The sequence below is a fragment of the Numida meleagris genome, chromosome 5 (assembly GCF_002078875.1).
Source record: "Numida meleagris isolate 19003 breed g44 Domestic line chromosome 5, NumMel1.0, whole genome shotgun sequence".
Classification (NCBI taxonomy): domain Eukaryota; kingdom Metazoa; phylum Chordata; class Aves; order Galliformes; family Numididae; genus Numida; species Numida meleagris.
Window position 1 is genome coordinate 23,506,677 of NC_034413.1, and position 20,857 is coordinate 23,527,533.

General features: G+C 39.1%; 1 protein-coding gene across 8 annotated transcripts in view; it reads left to right on the plus strand.

The window, feature by feature from the left end:
* The window catches only part of ZMIZ1 (zinc finger MIZ-type containing 1), a 333,239-nt gene that overhangs the window by 203,934 nt on the left and 108,448 nt on the right, over nt 1–20,857 (plus strand). For 6 of the 8 annotated variants that reach the window (XM_021398381.1, XM_021398386.1, XM_021398384.1 and 3 more), the window contains one exon: nt 621–726. In XM_021398381.1, the coding sequence (XP_021254056.1) occupies nt 621–726 (106 nt within the window). Of the gene's footprint in view, nt 1–276; nt 298–376; nt 496–620; nt 727–20,857 lie in introns of those variants that run through there. The other 2 variants (XM_021398392.1, XM_021398387.1) reach the window with 2 other exon arrangements.

Consider the following 20,857-nt stretch of genomic DNA (forward strand, 5'->3'; position numbering starts at 1 on the left):
TTCTAGATAAATTTCTTTTTACTAGGAGAAATTAAAAGGAAAAAAAAAAAGTGAAACACCAAGCCCTTCTTTCTGTATTTAATGTGTCTGGCAAATGGGCGCAGGTCTATTTATTCTAAATCGTAGTAAATGTGTTTCGCAGTACGGTATTGTTGAAATGCAGCAACTATGACACTGATCACAGTAGAGGAGGAGGGCATTTTAACCTAAAGGACGTGTGCAGTGCTCTTAAGATCAGGGCCAGGAACTGTGACCCAGGGACAGAGATGTAGGAGATTGCTTATCCTAGATTGTCAAGTACAGTGAAATGTATTCTGTATAATCTTTGCATATGGTCTTATTTTTATCTATGTTTTCTGGAAAATGTTTGTCCCTCCAACTTCAAATGAACTATGAGGCTTTTCTTCTGGCACGTGTTTAAATAACGAGATTACCAGAAGAGATTCGTGTGTTCACTTTGCTGTGCTTGCACTGGAAACTGCAGACTCATATCATGTTTGTACTGTGGATATTGCAACAGCAGATTTAGTTGTCTAACATTAGTGTTGATAAGCAGGTTAATGCAACTTTGAAAGAGCTCGAGTAATCCCTAATGAAGTTTTCTTTATTTCCCTCTGCAGGTGGTTAGTCGAGTGGCAGCTCAGCAAGGATTTGACTTGGATCTTGGATACAGGCTACTGGCAGTATGTGCTGCCAACAGGGACAAATTCACTCCAAAATCAGCTGGTAGGAAAAGTCTTTTTTGGTGTATCAATGATTCTGGAATGATCATACCCTGAATGACTACTGCTTACAACTGTATTGGTTCTTTAAAAACATAAATCAGCAAAGTATACCGTGGCAATAGTGCTGCAGATTTTAGCATTTTAATGGCGTGCTCTTCTGAAGACAAATGACTTAGGGAGTATGCGTGTTTCCCAAGTAGTGCTGTTTGTTGCCAGTTTGACTTTGTAGATGAAGTGTTACTTTCAGAAACACTGATGTTCAGTAATCTTAGGGAGGGAGTGAACACTCTCAGACCCCTCCATCTTGGTAAACCATTGATTTTGTGTCGTATGTCAACCTCTCTACATCTTTCACATTCAGTCTGCAGTTTCTGATACAGCTGTTGCCAGGCTTTCATTTCTGGATTGCATATGTCTGTGCAAAGAAGTACCACATTATCTTGTAGATCTAGTCATTTGTTTTTGAATTTTGAGACAAGAATATGTGGAAATGGTATAATGATAATATTAAGTATTTTTTTTCCGGTATTTTATGTAAATAATCTGCTATGGGGCTCTGATCAAGTAGCAATATTTGATTATGATGTATCACTATTGCTCTTCTGTAAAAGCATAAAATGCACTTTAAGATTTTTCTGCTTCTCACATTGTGTTGTATTTATCTGGAGCATTTAATTCTGATTTTTTTTAGCTGATGAATCTCAATGTAATGTGTACTGACTTGGAAAATAAGCAGATAAGTGCTCTGTTCCAGAGCACAGACAACTTTTCTGGTTAGCAACTGATAAACAGGCCCAGTGTTAGAACATCAGAAAAGATTACCTTCTTCCAAAGCACTAATATGTAGTCAACTAATTGGGTATTAGAGGAATATATTTTCATGCTCCTTTCCAGCTTTTATCAGCCCCAAACTTCTTTCTCTCGTAACTATCCTTTAGTCATTAGAGCTCTAAGAGTTCCTCAAGCACAAGTGGCTTTCATATCATAGCATGTTAATTGGGCTATCTGATTAATCCTTTGTATGGGAATGGATTATTAATTTTACTGAATGTCCAATGAACTGTCTAATTTTCTTCCAGGAAAACTGTGTGGAAGATGAAACATTCAGTTAACCAGGCACAATCTCCCCTTTTCTAAATTCATAGCAGGCTTCTCCAGCTGTTAGCTGTCACTTCTCTGATTTTTTTTTAAGGCTTGTGTGAGGATTTCATGCTAGGAGTGCATTAACTGAGACTTTTGATTCCTGGTAAAAGTATTCGTACTCTCTCTCAACAGTTCTTCCTGAGATGTGTCTCTCTCGATGTGTTAGTGGAGGTGAGGTTGTCAATCTTGGGGATTTTTTCATGCTATAGTCCTTTCCCTTTCTACCAGGCATCAGAGGATAGTCTTGAAAGCCACTGTCAGTCCTAGAAAAACCCAGCTTCTGTGTTTCATTTCCACAAATAGTTGTTTTTTTGGAGTATCCACTTCCGTTCCCCCATAGCTCACTACCCTAGCAATCCATACAGATTTTAGTCTTTCCATTGTTAATTGATGCAACAGAGGGAAAGTTGATAATGAAATCATGAGCTCTTCTCCCAGTATAGTCTAAAAAACCTGCTTTTCAGTCTTTTTTTTTTCCTTCCTACTTCTCAGACGCATATATAACTAATGTATTTCCAGTGATCTTAAATATTTGGTTTCAGAACTACCTTAGTTTTACCCTGTATTTAGTTGTTTAACCTGTTGTTCCTGGGATTTCAACATGCCCACCCACATCATATTTTTATTGCTCTTTTTGTCTGTATTAAGTATTCATAACTTGAAGCATGCCATAATATATTTTGAGAAATATCATATATAGTCCCTACTCTTAATGGTGTTACGTTCACGTATGACTCATGAGAGCTACATCATTGAACGGGCAGCTTGAAAGACTGAAAGGTGAGGATTACAGATAGGAAGTTGTTTCAAACTATCCCAGTTTTTCTTCTGAAAGGGTTAATTTCAATATCTGAACATATTTTCTGATTTCTGAAATAACAGTGGCTCTGCTCTGTCATTCAGGTATCATAAAGATGTTAAGGTTGTCTCTTGCTTTTTGTTGTTGTGTGTGTTCTTTTTTTTAACAGTGAACATCATTGAAAGTGGCATTTTATGATTTCCTTAAGTTGTTAAGGATCTTGTGTGCTGTTCTGAGTAACTCGTTCTTTTTCCTTGTACATCTATTGAAAGACACCTTCAACACTTCTTCCAGTTGCTTTCTGATGGAAGTTTCCCATGTAGATGGCATTATCTTTAATGAAAAAGCATTTGTTTTTCCCTTCCACTGGGCTGAAGGGGAATTTACAGTGGCTCGAATTCATTTCTCCAAGTAGGAATTAAATGCTACTAAAGAGGTAGCTCTCAAGATATTTTTAATCCATATTGTGTAATTTCTGACACTCTGAAATATAAAAAGAAAAAACTTTTCTACCTAAACCAAATTAAACCCTTTGGATGGCCACTTGCTATTAGCGCCTCCGAACAGCCCAGTATGAGGCTTGCTGACTGGTGTCCTGCAGGCCAGGATACCTCAAGTGGCCTTACAGTGGTGGCTCTCAAGCTCTGCAGCTTTGCTCAGTGGAACTGGTGGATCTCCCCGGGCTGAAACTGACAGAAAAATGTTTGCTGATATGGGTCATTTTTTGTTTGGCTGGCTCTCTACATGGCCCAGCTGAGAGTTAGGGTCCCCGTGGTTGTGTCCGATGGTATCCATAATTGCAGGTGGGAGAGAGCTGGAGCCTGAAGTCGGAGAGCATGACACCTGACTGCTCAGCTGGCTCAGAAAGACACACCTCTGGTTCATACAGTCAGCCCCACACTGTTTCATGCCGCTTGGTTTAAAAACTTTTAGTGGTGGCTGCCTGCTAACCTGTCTCACGTAAGCTAAGAGACTAGGGAAGGATTCCACAAGCTGCGGATGGCTGATCAGAGCAGGGAAGGAGTGGGAAGATGGACAGCTGGAGCCAGGGGGGGCAGAAACTTTCCCAGGTGGCACAGCCTCAGCCGGAGGAACCCACAGGAACAGACCAAGAGCTGTCACCTCCTTAGCAGTTCCCAAATTCAATATTGCCGAGACAGTGTTTGATGTTGTGCTTTCTTGTCTGTCTTGTTTTACTTGGCTTTTGAGATAGTCAACAATTAGCTAATATGAATTGTTTTGGAGAATGCCTTAAGGGGACACCCGTGTGGCATGAAAAATATTAAAAAGTTGTCATGTGCACTTTTAAATAGTAATGATGGTTTACTGACTGTTCCTTTTGTCTCTGCTTTCTGGTGTTTGTACCTGAAATAATAGTGGTGCCTCCTTTATTCTTCTAGCCCATGCTGCTGCATCTGGGCTGCTGCCTCAGCAGGAGGTCAGATACAGCATTTCCCACCCTGAAGACAAATGACAAAGTCTTTAAAAATATATGTCTCTCTTTTGGTGACAGCTGCTCTCCAAACCTTCCGAGGCAAATTCCTTTGCCTTGTTGTGACACCTATAGGGAATGGCACAGCAGGTTAGCTGCATGCTCATTTACTTTCATACTACAGCAACCTCAGTCGCTCTTAGTATGCGAGTGCATGGGTGTTTGCGTATTCCTTTCTTTCTACCATATGTCTGAGTTCTGCTTTCAGAACGGTGCCTGCTTGGACATCTGAACCTTTTCTGAGCATGTTACCTGCTGCTTTTATTTTAAGTTAATTGGTAGCTTTACTTTAAGGCCCTTTATTTAAGTAAAACAGAATTTACCAATCAATGTTTGTTCAAAAAAAATCTGAGAGGGAATAATTTCCCATGATTTTTTTTTATTAGTTTATCAAGCTACTGAACTTCTTCGTTGCTCTTGTAGCTACTTTTGCTTTTGTCAGGAGGCCAAGCTGAGGCCAGGCAAGGGGATGACAGGATGAGATCATACAGGGAGCTTTGTCAGAAAAGGACAGTGTTCAGTATCTCTGTAAAAGAGAGAGAGACAGAGAGAAAGAAGCCTGAGGGCAGATCTGTGCAGAAAAGATACTTTTGGAATCACTGAGAAGCTACAGAAAACAAATGCTCTGATAGCTTGGATGGGCAGCTAAGTGTTACATGCTTGACACAGAGGTAGCAACCCCTTTTTGATAATGGCTTGTTTTCAGTCCCTTAGGCTGTGGATGGTGTGCTTTTGATTTTACATTTGAAGAGCAGTATTGGTTAATATTCTTAATTGTATGTGAAGCATAAACTAAAACTTTATGGTATTTGAAGATTTTACATTAAACTTTGTTTATTTTTTTAGCTTTTACCATTGTAATGTAACTGTAAAATGATAGGGCTGCTCTTAGTCGATGTGATACCAAAGATGTGAGTAAAATGGACCCCAAGTTAACAAAGATATTTGCTGTAAGAATATTGTCAGATGGTGGTGTTAAAACGTCAGTGGACAAGGTAGTGAGACCTAAGGCATGTCCTGATTAGAGTATGTTTTAATGTCTTGTTTCAAAACAATAGCATAGAGTGGGCAAAGTACATTTCGGCATATTACTAAATCAAACTTACAGAAATGAGAGAAAAAGGGAGAAAGAATGAGTCTACAATACAAATGAGGAAAAGATAGAAAGTGAGGATAATGTCTAGAGCATGAGTGACCATAAAACTAGATGAACATTTTTGCCTAAGTTTCCAATAATAATGCTCGTACTTTTTGTGGAAGGAAGGCAGCTAGAAGGATTAGAAGTATAGAATGGAAATTACTACACCCAAGGCTGATGGCATCCCTTCAGCTTGCAGGGACCAAATGATCATCTTGCCTGCATGTGGAAGGAGATAGAATATGAAATGTCAGTCTTATACCTCATACCAAAGATTTTCAGCAAATCAACTCAGAAATAGTCTCTTACAATTGGAGAAACGTAAATACCGTAGCTGCGTTTAGGAAAGTGACTGATATGATGAATATGTAGGCAGCTGTATGGGAACAGAGTGGAAGAACTTTGCTTGGGTTGTTCACGAAATTAAAGCTGAGCGGGGTTGTGAGTTGTATGTAAGTTCTAACAAAGTAAATGCTTAGAACAAGGAGAGTTGTGAAGCTACAGGACAGTGTTGCCACAAAAGCATATAGGTGAAGATTGATTAAAATATGGAAATTAAAAGCAATTATGGCACTTGGATTTGGAAAAGGCTTACAGAATGACACTGAAATGGAAGATCAAACTGCTTTTTTAAAGATAAAATTTAGTAAATGTATGAAAAGGATTTTATAATGTGGTTCTTAATGTGACTGGAAGCTGGGTTAAGAACTTTTCTTATTTGTGAATTCCTAAATTCTGGTTACATTTCTGTGCAGCTGTCTGATCCAGAGAGCCTTAGCATTAGTGTCCTAAAACTGTTCACTTGACACTCTTCATTAAAATAAAGGCAGCACTTTCTTTTAGCTGTTACCTTTTGAAACTGCTTTTGATGCAGAAACTGACTACATTTCAGGTGATCTCTGGGTTCACTTCCCAGCTGTTAGCACAAATTCTTACTGTGTGCCCTTGACTGCTTTGCTCTCTGTTTTGCAGTTTTATAGGTTTGAAACAAGGATAATAATACACCTTCCATCTACTTTTATTTGTCTGGTTTAATTAAACTCAATATTATGCAGGGCAGAAAATACCTTTTTCCATGTAGGTGCATAGTGGAGCCATGGTTACACCTGGGATGATTACAGTTTGTTATCACATCGATAAATAATTCTGTTCTGGAACACATATTGGCAAACAGTATTTGTATTGTGACCGTCTTTCCTAAAGATTTATAGTATATATATCTGACTTGCACAATTTGGCACCTCCCCTCGACCAAAACGAAGTCCAGTTAGTATTGCTTAGTGGCAAGTAGCATTGGCTGTAGTTTGTGACAGCCCCATTTACACTGACTACAGAAAAGGAGACCCTGAGGAAGACCCGGTAGACCCTGCAGATTTGTCTCACCCGTGAGTTTAATCAGAACAACACAGGTCTCTACCAGAACTGCAGTTTGGAAAATTGTATCTTGAGCCTCTGTCTGGTTGGCTTAGCATGCAGTAGACTTCTCAGGAGCCAGTTAGCCAGCATCTCAGAGTGGAGCATCTGAAGAGCACGCAGAAAGAGAAATGCTGTCCTTGCTAGACCTTAAACTCAACTGTCCTTGTTTCCTTCCTCTGAGGTGTCTTCTGCTGATGTGTTTGGTCTCCATTCTACAGAAGAAGAAACATGGGGCAGTTTTTCATTATCAGTTGATTGGCAGTTCTTATTTAATGTGAGATTTAGGGCCTTGTGACATACCAATGTAGATAGGTATTATTTTGCTGGAATGACAATTCACTTCATTGTTGGTATTCGCTGTTGTGCACACTTGTTTATGAAGGAGGTTGCGTGACAGAACTGCTCCTGTTTTTTTTCTGTGTAGCCAAAATATCAGGTGCTTTATCTGGCCTGTTCTTTCTGACATTTGACAGGTCCTTGTTACCATGGTACCAGTTTTGACTTTTTTGAGAGATGCAGCAGTAAAACTCTGTCACTAGGTTGGAATGTTTTTTTGTGCTAATGCCTTTACTATAGCACTTAGGAAAATTGCAGGGGCTCAGCTATAGCAACAAGATAGCTCTGTTGTTTTCTTATTCTGTGCCTTAGATTTTCATGAGGCTCATAAGTCTCCCTGAATGCTCACTGTGCTGAAGATTCAAAGTGTATAGTGAATTAGCTCATTGTGTGATTCCTGAGCTCTATCTTTTATGGGTGAGCACAACACACTTTATTTGGACTGGAACTGGCATTCTCCAAAGAAAATTTATGTTGATTTCTATTACTGTTTTCTGTCTCCTTCTAAGGGGTCCCCATATGTGCTCAGGAACAGAAAATTTCGTGATAGAAACAGGCTAGAGCTTGATCTTTTATTTTTTGCTGTTTGGAGTAATGTATCTGTTCCTCTGAACACAAGGAAAGTCACAAAGAATGAAGGAAGGCAGCTGTGAAAAAAACATATATATTCATAGGAAAGAAGAAAGCAAACTCTTCAAATGGCATTTGCCCTTTATAAAGTTACCTTTTCTCAGCTTACAGCATGCCATCCTGAGCGTGTTCCTTTTTCAGCTGCGGTGCATCCAAACGTACCTCCCTGCCAGGGCTTTTGTCAGCCTGTGTGTCTTGAAGGCATTCAAAGTTCAAAAGCAGTCCAGCTATGAGAGCAGTAACATAGCAACTTACACAGGTACCAGTAGCTTTTTGCTGCTGGTGGGCTGGATGACCAAAAGCATGGATTTTGTGAGCAGATCAGATAATCAAGTTCCAGGACATCCAATTGAATCCCTAAATGCACGCAGCCTCTTAAGAAGAGTTCTTGCTCCTTATTCTCCAGGGAGGACACCATCATTGTGAAACACTCTGGTTAATAGACAAGACGTTATATGTCATGTTTCGTCTTATACAGGGAAATTTCCATACTGAAAAGTCTCACTGAGTAAGTGTTCTAGTGTTTCATCCATTTTAATGCTCACATTCAAATACACCTATTAAAGTACGCTGACAGCGAGGTACTTAAATAAGTGCTCTGTGATAAAATATGTTCATTTAAATATCAGTTTAAGAATAATCAACAAATCATCAGGATTCATCATTTTAGCTTGTTCTAATTTGTATTAGTCTTTGTGCCTATTCTGAGAGGGAATTCAAGGAGAAAGACCACAGAATAACAGGAAAGGGATTTGAGGAGTGCTATTAAGTAATATATTCCCCAAACAAATGCAGTATTGTTCCATACAATGAGAGTTATTTTTCTGAGCAGTGTAACAGAGGTTAGAATGTTCACGTTCGATAATGCTTCTGGATCATTTCCATTTTATGGATTCGTTTTGTCTCAACTTCAGTATTTAATAACTCATGTAAAGAACACTATCAAGCTGAGTTTACTCTGCAGATTTTCCGGATGCTGAGGTAATTACTCTCTTTTTATTTTTTTTGAATATCGGACGAAAACTGCAAGGGTATTTGTTTCTCACTGTGAACTTTTTTTCAGTATCCTAATAAATCCACGCTTTCCTTATTAATTCTTGACACATCTGTATATGCTAAATCATGTTTTGTGGCAGTTATCAGTAACTCCTGACTTGAGGAATAAGTGGAAGAAAGAAGATTTCACTCAAACAAAAATTGTCATGACGTTTAGTAGCTTAACAATAATAAAACCCAAATGAAACTAGAAACTTAGTTGTTTTGAATCTCATTTCTGTGACTTAAAGCCAGCTTTCATGAAAGTACAAGAAACAAGGCTACAATAATGAATGTTCCCCTGGACCTGTAAGATGCCTCCACTGACAGAGGTTGTGGAGGCTCATGGCATTTCCTAATGTAGTGGAAGGAAAAAGATTATTAAGTGATTATTAAGTGATAAGATGCCTGGACATTGTGCAGTCATCAGTGGATCTCTTTGACTGTTATGTGTCTGTACAGTAAGTGTTTCTGTGTTTCTGCTGTACCTATACTTTGTTGTTGTGAATATGCATTTCTTTTGTGCAGTTACAAAAAAAAAATTTTTTTGTCTTCTCTCTATGCTTGATTTTAGAGGTTCACTCTCAGGCTTTTTCTCTCTCAGCAAAACTTAAGGTACTAGTATTTCATGTAGGAACTTAGCTCCTATGGAAAATGTGATCAAACTAATGATTAAATGCAACCCTTTCAATGCATTTCTTATTTCTTGGAGAAATATCTGCATTTAAGGTGTACTGGGGTTACTAATTTTAGTAGGCAGAACAAGCTACAGATTTTTAAAAATCCCCTGCCTGCCTGTGTTGTCATTTCCCAAAGCAACCTGTAGGGCTCAGTAAATTTGAACCTGCACTTGCTTGCACTAATCCTCAGTTTTGGATGTTCACAGTCTGGTTTAAAGTGTGCATCTTCTAAAGCAAGCTTTCAAAAGAAGCATAAATTTAAATGTTTTTACAGGCAAATTTTACCGACATGGCTTTGAACTCAATAATAGAAGGATGAACAGGGGCTGCTCCTAAGGAGATAAATTGAACAGAGAACATCTGTGTACAAGGCAGAGTATTTGTTTCTTGTGTGATAGTCTCCCCTGTGATTGTCTGGTCAGACCCAAATGACATTAATCTTGCTCACTTTGGTAGATATTGTCTTTCCATCATAGAAAAAAAAAAAAACACAAATGAAATTATTTAGTCTATTTACTACAGAAGCAATTTCAATTAAGACAAAGAACCAGAGAGACCTCTAGGTTCTCAGTGTGAAAAATGACTCACTGCTGGTCTGAAATGAGATTGGGAGATGTAAATTGTTAGAAATTTATTACAGTTGCTGCCTCCCACTGGGAATGTTGGAGTGGTCGTAGTGGTCCTTGAGAAGCCAGATACCGCAGAAAGCAGAAAGGGATTTTGCTTAAGAAGTCTACTACCATGACAGCCAAATGAGTTTATTTGAAATAATTAGCAGTAACTGCAGTAACTGTGACTCGACCTGCAGTCAACGAAGTCTTGGAGTTATCATTGCAGAGCTTTCTTGAGAGCTAAAGTAAATATTTGGAGTAGATTTTTGTTAGAGCCAAAATTATGTGAACTTCCTGTCTCTGGTTCGTGATGACATCTGTTATGCCTTACCAGACAGTAAACTGATTTTAAATTTTGATTGATTTTAAAATTTACTCTATTTAGATAAATATCAGGTTCCTAAGGTGAGCATCATTGTACGTAAGTTGGAGAAAGGCTGGATTGACTTTGTAGTTCAGCCACATTGAGAACGGAAGAAACAAATGTTATTCCAAAAACAGAGATGATTCTTTTTCGTTCAGTGTGTGGAAAAATGGATAGCTAAAGGCAGAGTTTTTGAGGGGAGCAAATTCTGTATTCATTTCCAGCCAAATATTGCTCCCAGCTTGCAGTGCTAGAAGAAGAGGGCAGACTGCAGAGCCAAAGCAGTGGTACAGCATGACAGCTGCAAGCTGTAAGAGCTCCTGCCCAGCACTGCCCTCCCTTATACCCAAACTGCAGTGAGAGCAAGATTGGCTCCCACGCAGAATCACTCTGTGTCTCTGGAGGAAGAGAAAGTCGTGGTGTGAAATAAGAATAATGGCTGAGAGCAAAGTCCTTAAGACTGTGACACACAGCTGGTGAATCATCAAACCGCTGCTGGAGCCTCAATGGGATCCTTTGGTTATTGATTAAACAATAACTCTGACACATGCCAAAATTGAAACTTAGTTCAAACTGAGTGGATTTATTTCTAATCTAAGAACTGGAAGCATGTGTCAGGGCAAAGAATCAGCAAGACACAGTTCAGCAGCCAGTTTTCCTGTACAGTCCTTGGTAAGCATTGGGCTTTAAACAAGACCCAGACTCTCTGAAGAGCAACAGAGTGGCTTTCAGCATCCCTTGAGAACAGCTACTCATGCGCAGGCATTTCAGCTTTCTCTTTGCCTGTCACGTGCAGAGTAGGAGACATTGGAGGTGATTGCAGAAAAACAGGGGAAATCCTAAGACTTGGCACAGTCTGCTTTGGTTCAGCCAGCACTGCAGACTGCCAAACTTCAGCAGTTGGAAGTTAAGTTCTGCATTCCTCATTTCTACGTGATCTGATAGAATTCGCATCTTAGTGCAAGAGCAACAAACCATATGCTTTGCCTCAGAGACTGTGGAAGAGTCACTGTCTCAAACTCTGGGGAGAGTTATGTTTTCAAACTGAAGTGGGATGGGTAGTATATTAACCATATATTTAATTAATCTTAAACTTGTCAATCAGGTCCTCTTAAACTGTACAGATAAAGATGATATTGACCTCTCAGGAGACTTGTCCATAGTCTCCAACAAAGTATTACCAATACGTGATTGACCGTCTGAGTGATAGAGATCATTCTGGAGAGAAAACTTTTTGGTAAGAAAATAAAACTAAACTGAGGATGTGGAAGGTGTGTGTATCTATTATATGTTTCTATTGTGGAGAAAATATAATTTGGACTCTGATTTGAAAATGTACTGGAAACTTGGAATGGTCTGGTATTTATTGTATATGTAGTCCCATGGAAGTGAACCAGTTATTCTACAGGTGCCGTTTAGTCTGCAGAGGAGAAAAAAATCTCTACAGGATCATTGTTCCATTGTCATATTTATTTGCATAGGTCCTGTTTTTGTCTGCCTTTCATCTCTTTGTCCAAAACTCTTTACTTATCATGAGGTCAGTAAAGCTATAAAGATCACAGAGAGATTGAAAATTACAAAGCTATGCTTGAGAAAGCTTGTGAATGCAAAAATAGCTGTCCTTTATAGCAGAGTTGAAATTGCTAAAATTACTTTTTAAGTTTCCATGTCTAGAAGCATTATTTCTTAGTGATGCCTTTTCTGAAACCTGTAAGTCTCCCCTTCTCTGGAGAGAAAGCCTTGACTGCTGGCTGCACAGGCAGGTGAGAAATTGTAGACTTTGTATTTTCAGTGTGTACAGACTGAACATCATCAGTCCTGCACATCAAAGAGTGACCATTCTTCTGACAGCTGCTTATGTTTACAGTTTTTAAAGCAAAAACATAGCAGTGGAAAAGTTGAAATAGGTCTGCACCTTTTTCTAACACAGCAAAAATGTATGGTGTGAAGAAGGGAGAGGTTGAAACATAGGGCAGAGGGAAAGGACAGTGTATGCCTTCTCTGCCTGCAAAGCTGGTGAGTTCTAGATGAGTGAATTAGTGTAGGAGAGCCTGAAATTTAAAGAGAGGATAAAATTAGAAAATTGAGGTTGAAAACCCAGATGTGCCCAGGGAAACCTAATCATTTGGTAACACAAAATCCAAGGTAGTGGGAATGAGATGGTGTTTTATGCGCTGTGCAGGTAATAACGTGGTTCAAATAATACTTCCATAACTAAAATCACTAGCTAAATGAATTTTTCTTGCATCTCTTTCAAGCCTAATAAGTCAACTTATCTTTACAAACTGAATGGCTTTAAAAGAATTGTATTAGTTCTGTCACTTAAAGAAATTGCTTTAATAATCCAACCCGTATGTTCTCATTCTGTTCTTTTGTCTCAAAACACACTCTTGAAATACATGGATACTTGTTTTCTTTACAGTAATCAGCTATCTCTTCAGTGTAATTTGACACTGGACCTATTAAAACTTATGTTTTAATGTTCTTTTTAAAGCAAAACTTAGGCATGTGCCAACAGTTCTTGAGTAAATGAAGGACTAGCCATCTCTCTGCACATACAGTTACAAGTGAGGTTTCTGAAAAATCACAAAATCCATGGGATTTTGATTGTTATGTTTCAAAGTATTTTTACCAGTACAATTAATGCAAACTGCACCACAGATCCATCGCAGTACCTTTTGCTTGGCACAGCTGAGGCACCTGACAGTTGCTCCATTAGTGGTTCACTACCATGCAGTGCAGGCATCCCACTGTGCATTGCAGTGTCTTAGTGCAGAGGATATGGAAACCCTGCAGTGAGCTTTGTAGATTGGGATTGTGATAGACAGCAGAGAGTCTTCATAAAGAAGTACTCTTCTGGGTTCCTTATTTATTTTGAGGAACTTTCTCTGTAATGTTTCCTGTAGGGCTCTACTGTGTAAAAGTACAAGTAGCCAGAAGTGAATTCATTTTTTTTCTTTGTTTTCCTCTTCCCCTTCCACTGCTATACCCTTCCAAATCCACCTCTAATTGTAGCAGCCTACAGTTAATGGCTGTCACATATTCCAAGTTTTAGAAGACCATAAACACAGAAGAATAGGCTGAAGTATCTGAGTTAAAAGGCTTGTTCAAGATGCTATCTGTGTACTGAGTACAATTGCATGGGCATATTAAAAGAAATCAGATTTTTCTGTGGAGGTGCTTAACAGAGAAGCCTGGCAGGACTTCGGGCTTTGATCTTGCTCTCTACCCTAGTGCACGTGTCTTTCCACCTCTGGGGACTTGAACTGTTATTTTTGTTTTCTGGATGAGTGATGTTCATGTTCTTACAGTCTTCATTCTGTTTTCTTTTATTTTTAAATTTAGTGCTTTATTATTTTGTGGTTTTTTTTACATGGCTTTAAAATATCTGATATTGGGACCTAAAAGCCATCACTGAAGTGAACAAACAAAACATTTACAGCAGTCTCCTACGCAGTGCAAGAACTGACAACAGTGGGAAAAGATTCCTATAGAAAATTAATTTCTCTGTGAAGTATCTATCTGCGTTCTATAAATTTTCGTCTATAGTATGTGGAGCACAATGTTTTGCTCTTTATTTCCATAGAGGGAAAAGAGATATTCTATCTTTTCCAGAAAGTTCTTGACTTTTGAAAATAAAGATTGGACCACCCAGTTTACAATGTGAGTGAAATAATTCTCCTCTCTCATTGTTCTTTGATCATGAAGTCATCCTTATTCTGGAAGGCATTTAGGCCTGTTCTTATCTTTCGAGACTTGCTTATCCTCTTGTGCATGCTGTAAGTAAAGATGAGTTGTTTAAGTGCATTCCTGAATCAGAACCTTAATGCTAATCCCTCAGTCACTGCAAAGAATAAATGAGGGGCAAAGACAAAAGGCCAAATTAAAATCAACGAGATTCTATTCAGATGGGCTCTGCTTCAGCAAGCACATATCTAATTATAAGCACACAAGTAGGCTCACTGACGTCAAAGTTAATTAAACTGCTTAAATTTAGGCACATGCTTAAATTCTTTGCTGAGTCAGTATTTTTGAACTAACAAGTAATAGGACAGCATATTGCTGGTCAGAAGCATGATTTTTGTGGAGAGGATGGAGTTTAGAACTCCCCTTTTCCCCCATCACTTATTCTGAGGCCTTGCTGCTGGCATTTCAAGTGGCAATCCCAAAGGTGTGTTTACAATATCTTTAATATGACTGTTGGATCTGTGCAGTATGACAGGATTGTGCCCTACACAGTAAGCTTTCCATACTGGTTTTTCCTTATAGAATCATAGAATCATAGAATTAGCCAAGTTGGAGAAGACCTACAAGATCATCCAGTCCAGCCATCCACCTACCACCAATATAACCCCATTAAACCACGTCTCTCAACACAACATCTAAACGTTTCTTGAACACCTCCAGGGATGGTGACTCAACCACCTCCCTGGGCAGCCCATTCCAGCACCTGACCACTTTCAGAAAAGTAGTATTTCCTAACTTCCAGCCTGAATCTCCCCTGGTGCAACTTGAGGCCATTCTCCCTCGTCCTGTCACTAGCTAGAAGAGAGAAGAGGCCGACCCCCCACTCACTACAACCTCCCTTCAGGTAGTTATAGGGAGCGATAAGGTCTCCCTTGAGCTTCCTCTTCTCCAGACTGAACAATCCCAGCTCCCTCAGCCACTCCTCATGAGGCCTGTGCTCCAGACCCCTCACTAGCTTTGTTGCCCTCCTCTGAACATGCTCCAGGGCCTCAATGTCTTTCTTGCAGTGAGGGGCCCAAAACTGGGCGCAGTACTTGAGGTGCAGCCTCGCCAGTGCTGAGTACAGAGTGAGAATGACTTCCCTACTCCTACTGGCAACACTATTTCTGATACAAGCCAGGATGCCATTGGCCTTCTTGGCCACCTGGGCACACTGCTGGCTCATGCTTAGCTGAGCATCGACCAGTACCCCAGGTCCGTTTCCTCTACACAGCCTTCCAGCCACTCTGCCCCAAGCCTGTAGCGTTGCTTAGGGTTGTTGTGGCCAAAGTGCAGGACCCAGCACTTGGTCTTGTTGAACCTAATCCCATTGGCTTCAGCCCAGAGATCCAGCGTGTCCAGATCTCTCTATAAGGGCCTTGCTACCCCCAGGCAGATCGACACTTCCTGCCAGCTTGGTGTCGTCTGCAAACTTACTGAGGGTGCTCTCAATGCCCTCATCCAGGTCATCAATAAAGATATTGAAGAGGACAGGCCTCAGCACCAACCCCTGGGGAACACCACTCGTGACCAGTCGCCAGCTGGATTTAACTCCATTCACCACCACTCTCTAGGCCCAGCCCTCCAGCCAGCTCCTTACCCAGCAAAGAGTGTACCTGTCCAAGGTACACTCATTATGAAATGAATCCCCTTGCTGATCAAAGCCAAATTACAGTCTCCTTTTCATAACAAAGTTAAAAAGAAAGAAAACATGCAGAGAGAAGTACTGCATGAAAAATGCTTGTCATACATAAGAAGCTCTTATTCCTTTGGTTTCCTATGTTTTTTAATGTATGGTGTCATAAATAAATAACCCATTATTTGTTGGCCTTGAATCATTAAGACCCTAATAAGAATTAGAAATACAAAGGACAACATGATATGTCTTGCGCAGAAATGCACATATGGGAATTTCAGCAATGTTTCGTGAGTAAGCTGGGGATGGTTGTCAGCTTTTAACTATGCTCCCTGCCTAAATAACATAATAAAGTTGTCCTGGTGTACTAGCAAGGGATTAATCAGAGAGGTACACGGCAAAAGATCAGATTTCTTCCACTTGGTAAAATTCATGCCATGGGGACCTAGGGGCTGCAAAGGAAGTTAATAAAGTTATCAACAGCAATTAGTTCAAAAAGGAAATGCAGGTAAGAGAGCTAAATCTATTTAGACTTGTGTTAAAACCTACTCAGCGTTTTGTTCATATGTATGTTATCTTCCAATCACTGTTTCATGGTAATTGCCTGAGTGTACAGCTTAAAATTAATTGTCTTCCTTTAGATACTAGAGAAAGACATGCATTCATTTATGTACTCATATCTTTTGTAGTTTCAAAAAAAAAAAAAACCACAAAATAAATTACCTTCCCTCCTGATGACTTCTGCATCAGTTTCATCAACAGTGATTAAAAGCTGCTTGCTTTTGCAAAAATGCCCCCTTACCTTTGCAGGCTGACTTGATGAACAATGGGTAACCTTGTAGTCAGTATTAGTCCACATCAGATAATTTATTTTGTGCAAGTTAGTAGCTATATTTGTAGCCTCAAGTAATGTGAGTTGTACAAGAAGTGACTTGTAAGTCAAATCAGGGCTTCATTGACTTGGTTACTTTTACCTAGGTAGGGTGAGCAGCTGTTTCAAGAGGGAATGAGAGTCAGTTCTCTAACTGGAGAGCTGAGCTACTGCCCGTACTGAAGCACAGGTTTTCCTTGTTGGGTATCTTTCACTTGATCCTCCTCTCTACAACAGCAGTTTACCATCATGCAAGCAACCTCTTTACGAATATACTATAAATTGTCTTTTTGCTGGACATCATTTTAGCCATCTGAAATGTACATATGAAGTGCTCTTGCTATTGAGAACTAAATTTCTCATAAAAAGGCTAATCATATGTTCTTATTAGAGAAGCTAAAGTTGAGTATCTTCAGAAAGCATTGCTTTCTGAAGCTTTTCTGAAGCTGTTACCTCCAGGGCAGAGTGAAGCAAGATATTTGCCTTGCTTTTGACTGTGACATTTGTGTCCTTGAAACAGATCACTACAATCCCTTTCTGGTTCAGACTGGCACCCTCTATGGGTATATAATATTCATTTGGGTCCTGATTTTCAGGGGTTTTAGGTAGCTGGATATGTCAGAAAATTGGGAATATAAGGTGAAGAAAAATAAGGAGGAAGGAAAGTAACTCACTACATTTTCATTTCCTGCAGTTGAGAAAATGTTTCCTGTGGAAGTCTTTAGCTTAAGCTGCGTATGCTTAGATCAGAGATGATTAATCCACTTCAGCAGTGGAAAGTGGCTGCACAAATCTTTGTAAACTAAGGGATCTTTTTTATCTCCTCGATTTACATGGTTAAGAGTTATTATGTTCTTAGCTACAAGCACATGGGTTTACTCTGCACCAAGACAAATGCTATGGCTCGATAACATGCTTAGAGTATTTTAATGATATTAAAAAATTACTATTTTATATTCCTCTGATGTTTTTTATACTCTATATAAACTATTGATTTTATTTATTTATTAATTTGCATGTGCTTTGTCTGTACATAAAAATCAAGCATTTTGATCAATACATTCTGATAGTTTCGATGACTATAGAAGGCACTAAATCTGAATTTACACTGGACTGGCTGAAAAATGGTAATGAAAATGAAAAATGTAATAATGCATTTTATTTATTTTCTGACCAAGCCTTTTATATTCTTCAAAAGCCATGTAAGCAAATCGCCCTGTTATATTTAACCAAATTCATGCTAACCTTAATGTAGTTAAGTGCATCAATTGATATCATTTTTAAATCATAACATATGGGAGTTATTGATCGTGGCGATACAAAGAATTAATCTTCACAGCAGAAGAAACCTTTTCAGTGGGACAGTCAGCTTGAGTAACTTGACTTGGTTAGAGAGATAGGCTGGAGATCAAGTTCCCTCTCACTAAATCTGTTCAGCTACCTACGTTGTAGATCACAGGTGAAAGCATTTGAGGTCCTGATCGTCCTTCAGTGTTTTCAAGAACACTTCATCTTTTCATGTTGGAAAAGACATATTTCCCTTCAGTGCACTGGGAGAGAACTGACACACCATTTCAGCTTCAAGCAGCACAAAGAGCTGTGTCAGATCCCTTTAGAAGTGTTAAGAAGACACAGTGGGAAGCAGAACCAGTGAAAGTACAGTTCCTCAGGGAACTGGTAGTATAGAAGCATAGTTATTCGCGTAGCTCAGGCAGGTAAACAAAAGTGGTTGTGTTGTTCCGCCAGTCACCCGCATGGAGAACACCTCTAGTTGAAGATGTATACAAATTAACAGTGGGACTGACCATTTCTGCTTGTTGTCATCTCAGTGTACTGTCTGCTTTTCTCTTGAGGATGGAGAGAAAGGAGAAGTTACTGTCTTCTAGAGAGGATAGGTTCATAAATACAAACCCACCTACTGCTTTTACCTTAATGTTCTTTTAGTGCTGTCGGAGAGCCGTGGAAAGTCTGTGACTTTTCAACTGAAAAAAAACCCACACATTCTTCACATTAATAGGCAATGTCTCACAATAAATAGCAATGGGAACTTTTAGATTCTTCCACTGGAAAGAATGATACTGACTGTTCTGCCACTTCCCAAATCCCCCTTTTTCAGGTCAGTGTGGCACATTCCAATTTGTGTTTGCTTCAAGGCACAGGAGGAATCCCTCGTGGAGGGGGAGGTCTGTTTTATCATGCTCAGTTGCGCAAACAGTAAGCCTTTTGCTTCTTCAAATACCCCAGTTTAACTGTAGTTGTTAGGATTCTGGATTCCCCATGCACACTCCAAAAATGCAGCATTCTTTATTTTTCCACTACAAATGAACTGAAACCCATAATCTCTAAGCAGAAGTGATTAAAATAGTGTGGAACAGATGGTTTAAAAGCTGGCAAAGATTGAATCTTCTGCTGTCTTGTTTCTTGAAACAACCACATCAGTTCCTTAGTCAACTTTGAGTGGGCCACCATAACTCATTGTAGAAAGTTCAAGTACTTGCTTCTTTTTTAAAAATCTTTTTTAATTAAAAAAATTAAAAAATATTAATTAAAAAAAAAGGTCTACATGTGTTGTTAGTTGAGATAGAACATCATTTTCTTGCATGCCTGAATGGAAATCTTCCACAGGCCTTTTAACAGCATTACCCATTTTTTGGAAATTTTGCTACTTGTGCTTGGGTTTTGTTCTCTGCAGGAGAAGACAAGTTCTAGCTTATAGTATTTAGAAAATAAAGATACCACACTACTTCTAAATACATGATGTTTGTACATTGATTTGTACAGAGAAGTTTCTAGACTGTATCATGGTACAGAGACCTCTCATCAGAAATGGTTTCCCTCCCGTTCCAGAGGAGCAGATGCCTTGCATGAAAGGCTTGAGACCAGGAGATTTACAAATCATATGAAGTCTTATCTTCCTCAAAGCGTCTTCTTTCTCCTTCTCTAACTACCTTTTTTTTTTCTTTTTTTAAGCCATGGTCTGCAGTTTACATCAAAGGAAGATTTATTCTAGAGAGCCAAAGCATGTTAGTTATCTGAATGAATGTGTTATGGCAGAACATTCCATATTTGCCTTAAGTCTTTCACTTCTGCTGTGGAATCACTCCAGCATTTTTTGTAGGTTGCAAATTCTGAAAAGTTATTTTGGTATTTCTGAGTAACAACAGTTCATTAGTGCTACATACACTGTTTTTTTTGCATTTCGGTTCTTTGCTTTCAGTGAATAGATCAGAAAGTCTGGCTTTTTCTTTAGGAACATTTCAGAGTTGTACATTGGTTGCCCTGAAATTAATGCCTCCTGTTTATTTCTGTGGAAAGTACAACAGATACAAAGAGCAAATTCTCAGCTACAAAACTCTGTTTATCAGCATCACCACCACCATTAGCAATGCATTTTCACTGTGATGAACAAGAGTCTGCATGCTGTGCTCATAATGATCTGCATGGCCATCAGGAGGAACACATTGCTGTAGTCACTGCTGAAATGCACCACCCACCACCACTGTGCTCACATCCACTGATTGTTCTCCAGAAATGTTCAACAAGCGTCAATGAATGTCAATGGGTGCCATTTTTGCCTCATGAAGGAATTCAGTTCCACACCTTTGCTTCATACACACTTCCATGTTTGACACCATTTTGTCAGGCTGCTCCTCTACTGCCATCTGTCACATGGCAACAAAAAGTAATGGAGTAGTGATTAGAAAGTTAAACCTCTACTGCCATCCCACCAACATCCACCTCTGAAGTCATGGGCCAACGTCATAAAATAGGAGGCATTACTTTCAGAGCAGCCATATGGACTTTAGAAAGGATTTATTGGTCAGTTTGGATTTTTGCGATACTTGTGAATTTTCCTTTGTTGTACAAACTTTACATGACGTGAACATTTATCATTTCAATGTCCTGATCCTAATTAAATTTAACATTTTGAACAATGATCTTTCTAGTGAAATAACATTTATTTTTACATATTTGATAATGGAAAAAGGTCCCATTCAGGTTGGGAGATGAAAAATTGCCCGTGTATAACATGCTAAAGGAAGACAGCAAAACAAAACTGCATTTGTAACCTTTTTATTTAAACATGTTTACAATTTTGATAAGGTTTAAAATTGTAAATTAGAACTTAAACATTGTAATAACTCATTTCTGCTGATGATGATTTGTTAAAGCAAAGCAGTTTTGAAAAATACTAGTCTGACCAAATGATCTACAGAACTGATGGCTTCATGGCCATCTCCGCCACCTTCATGAC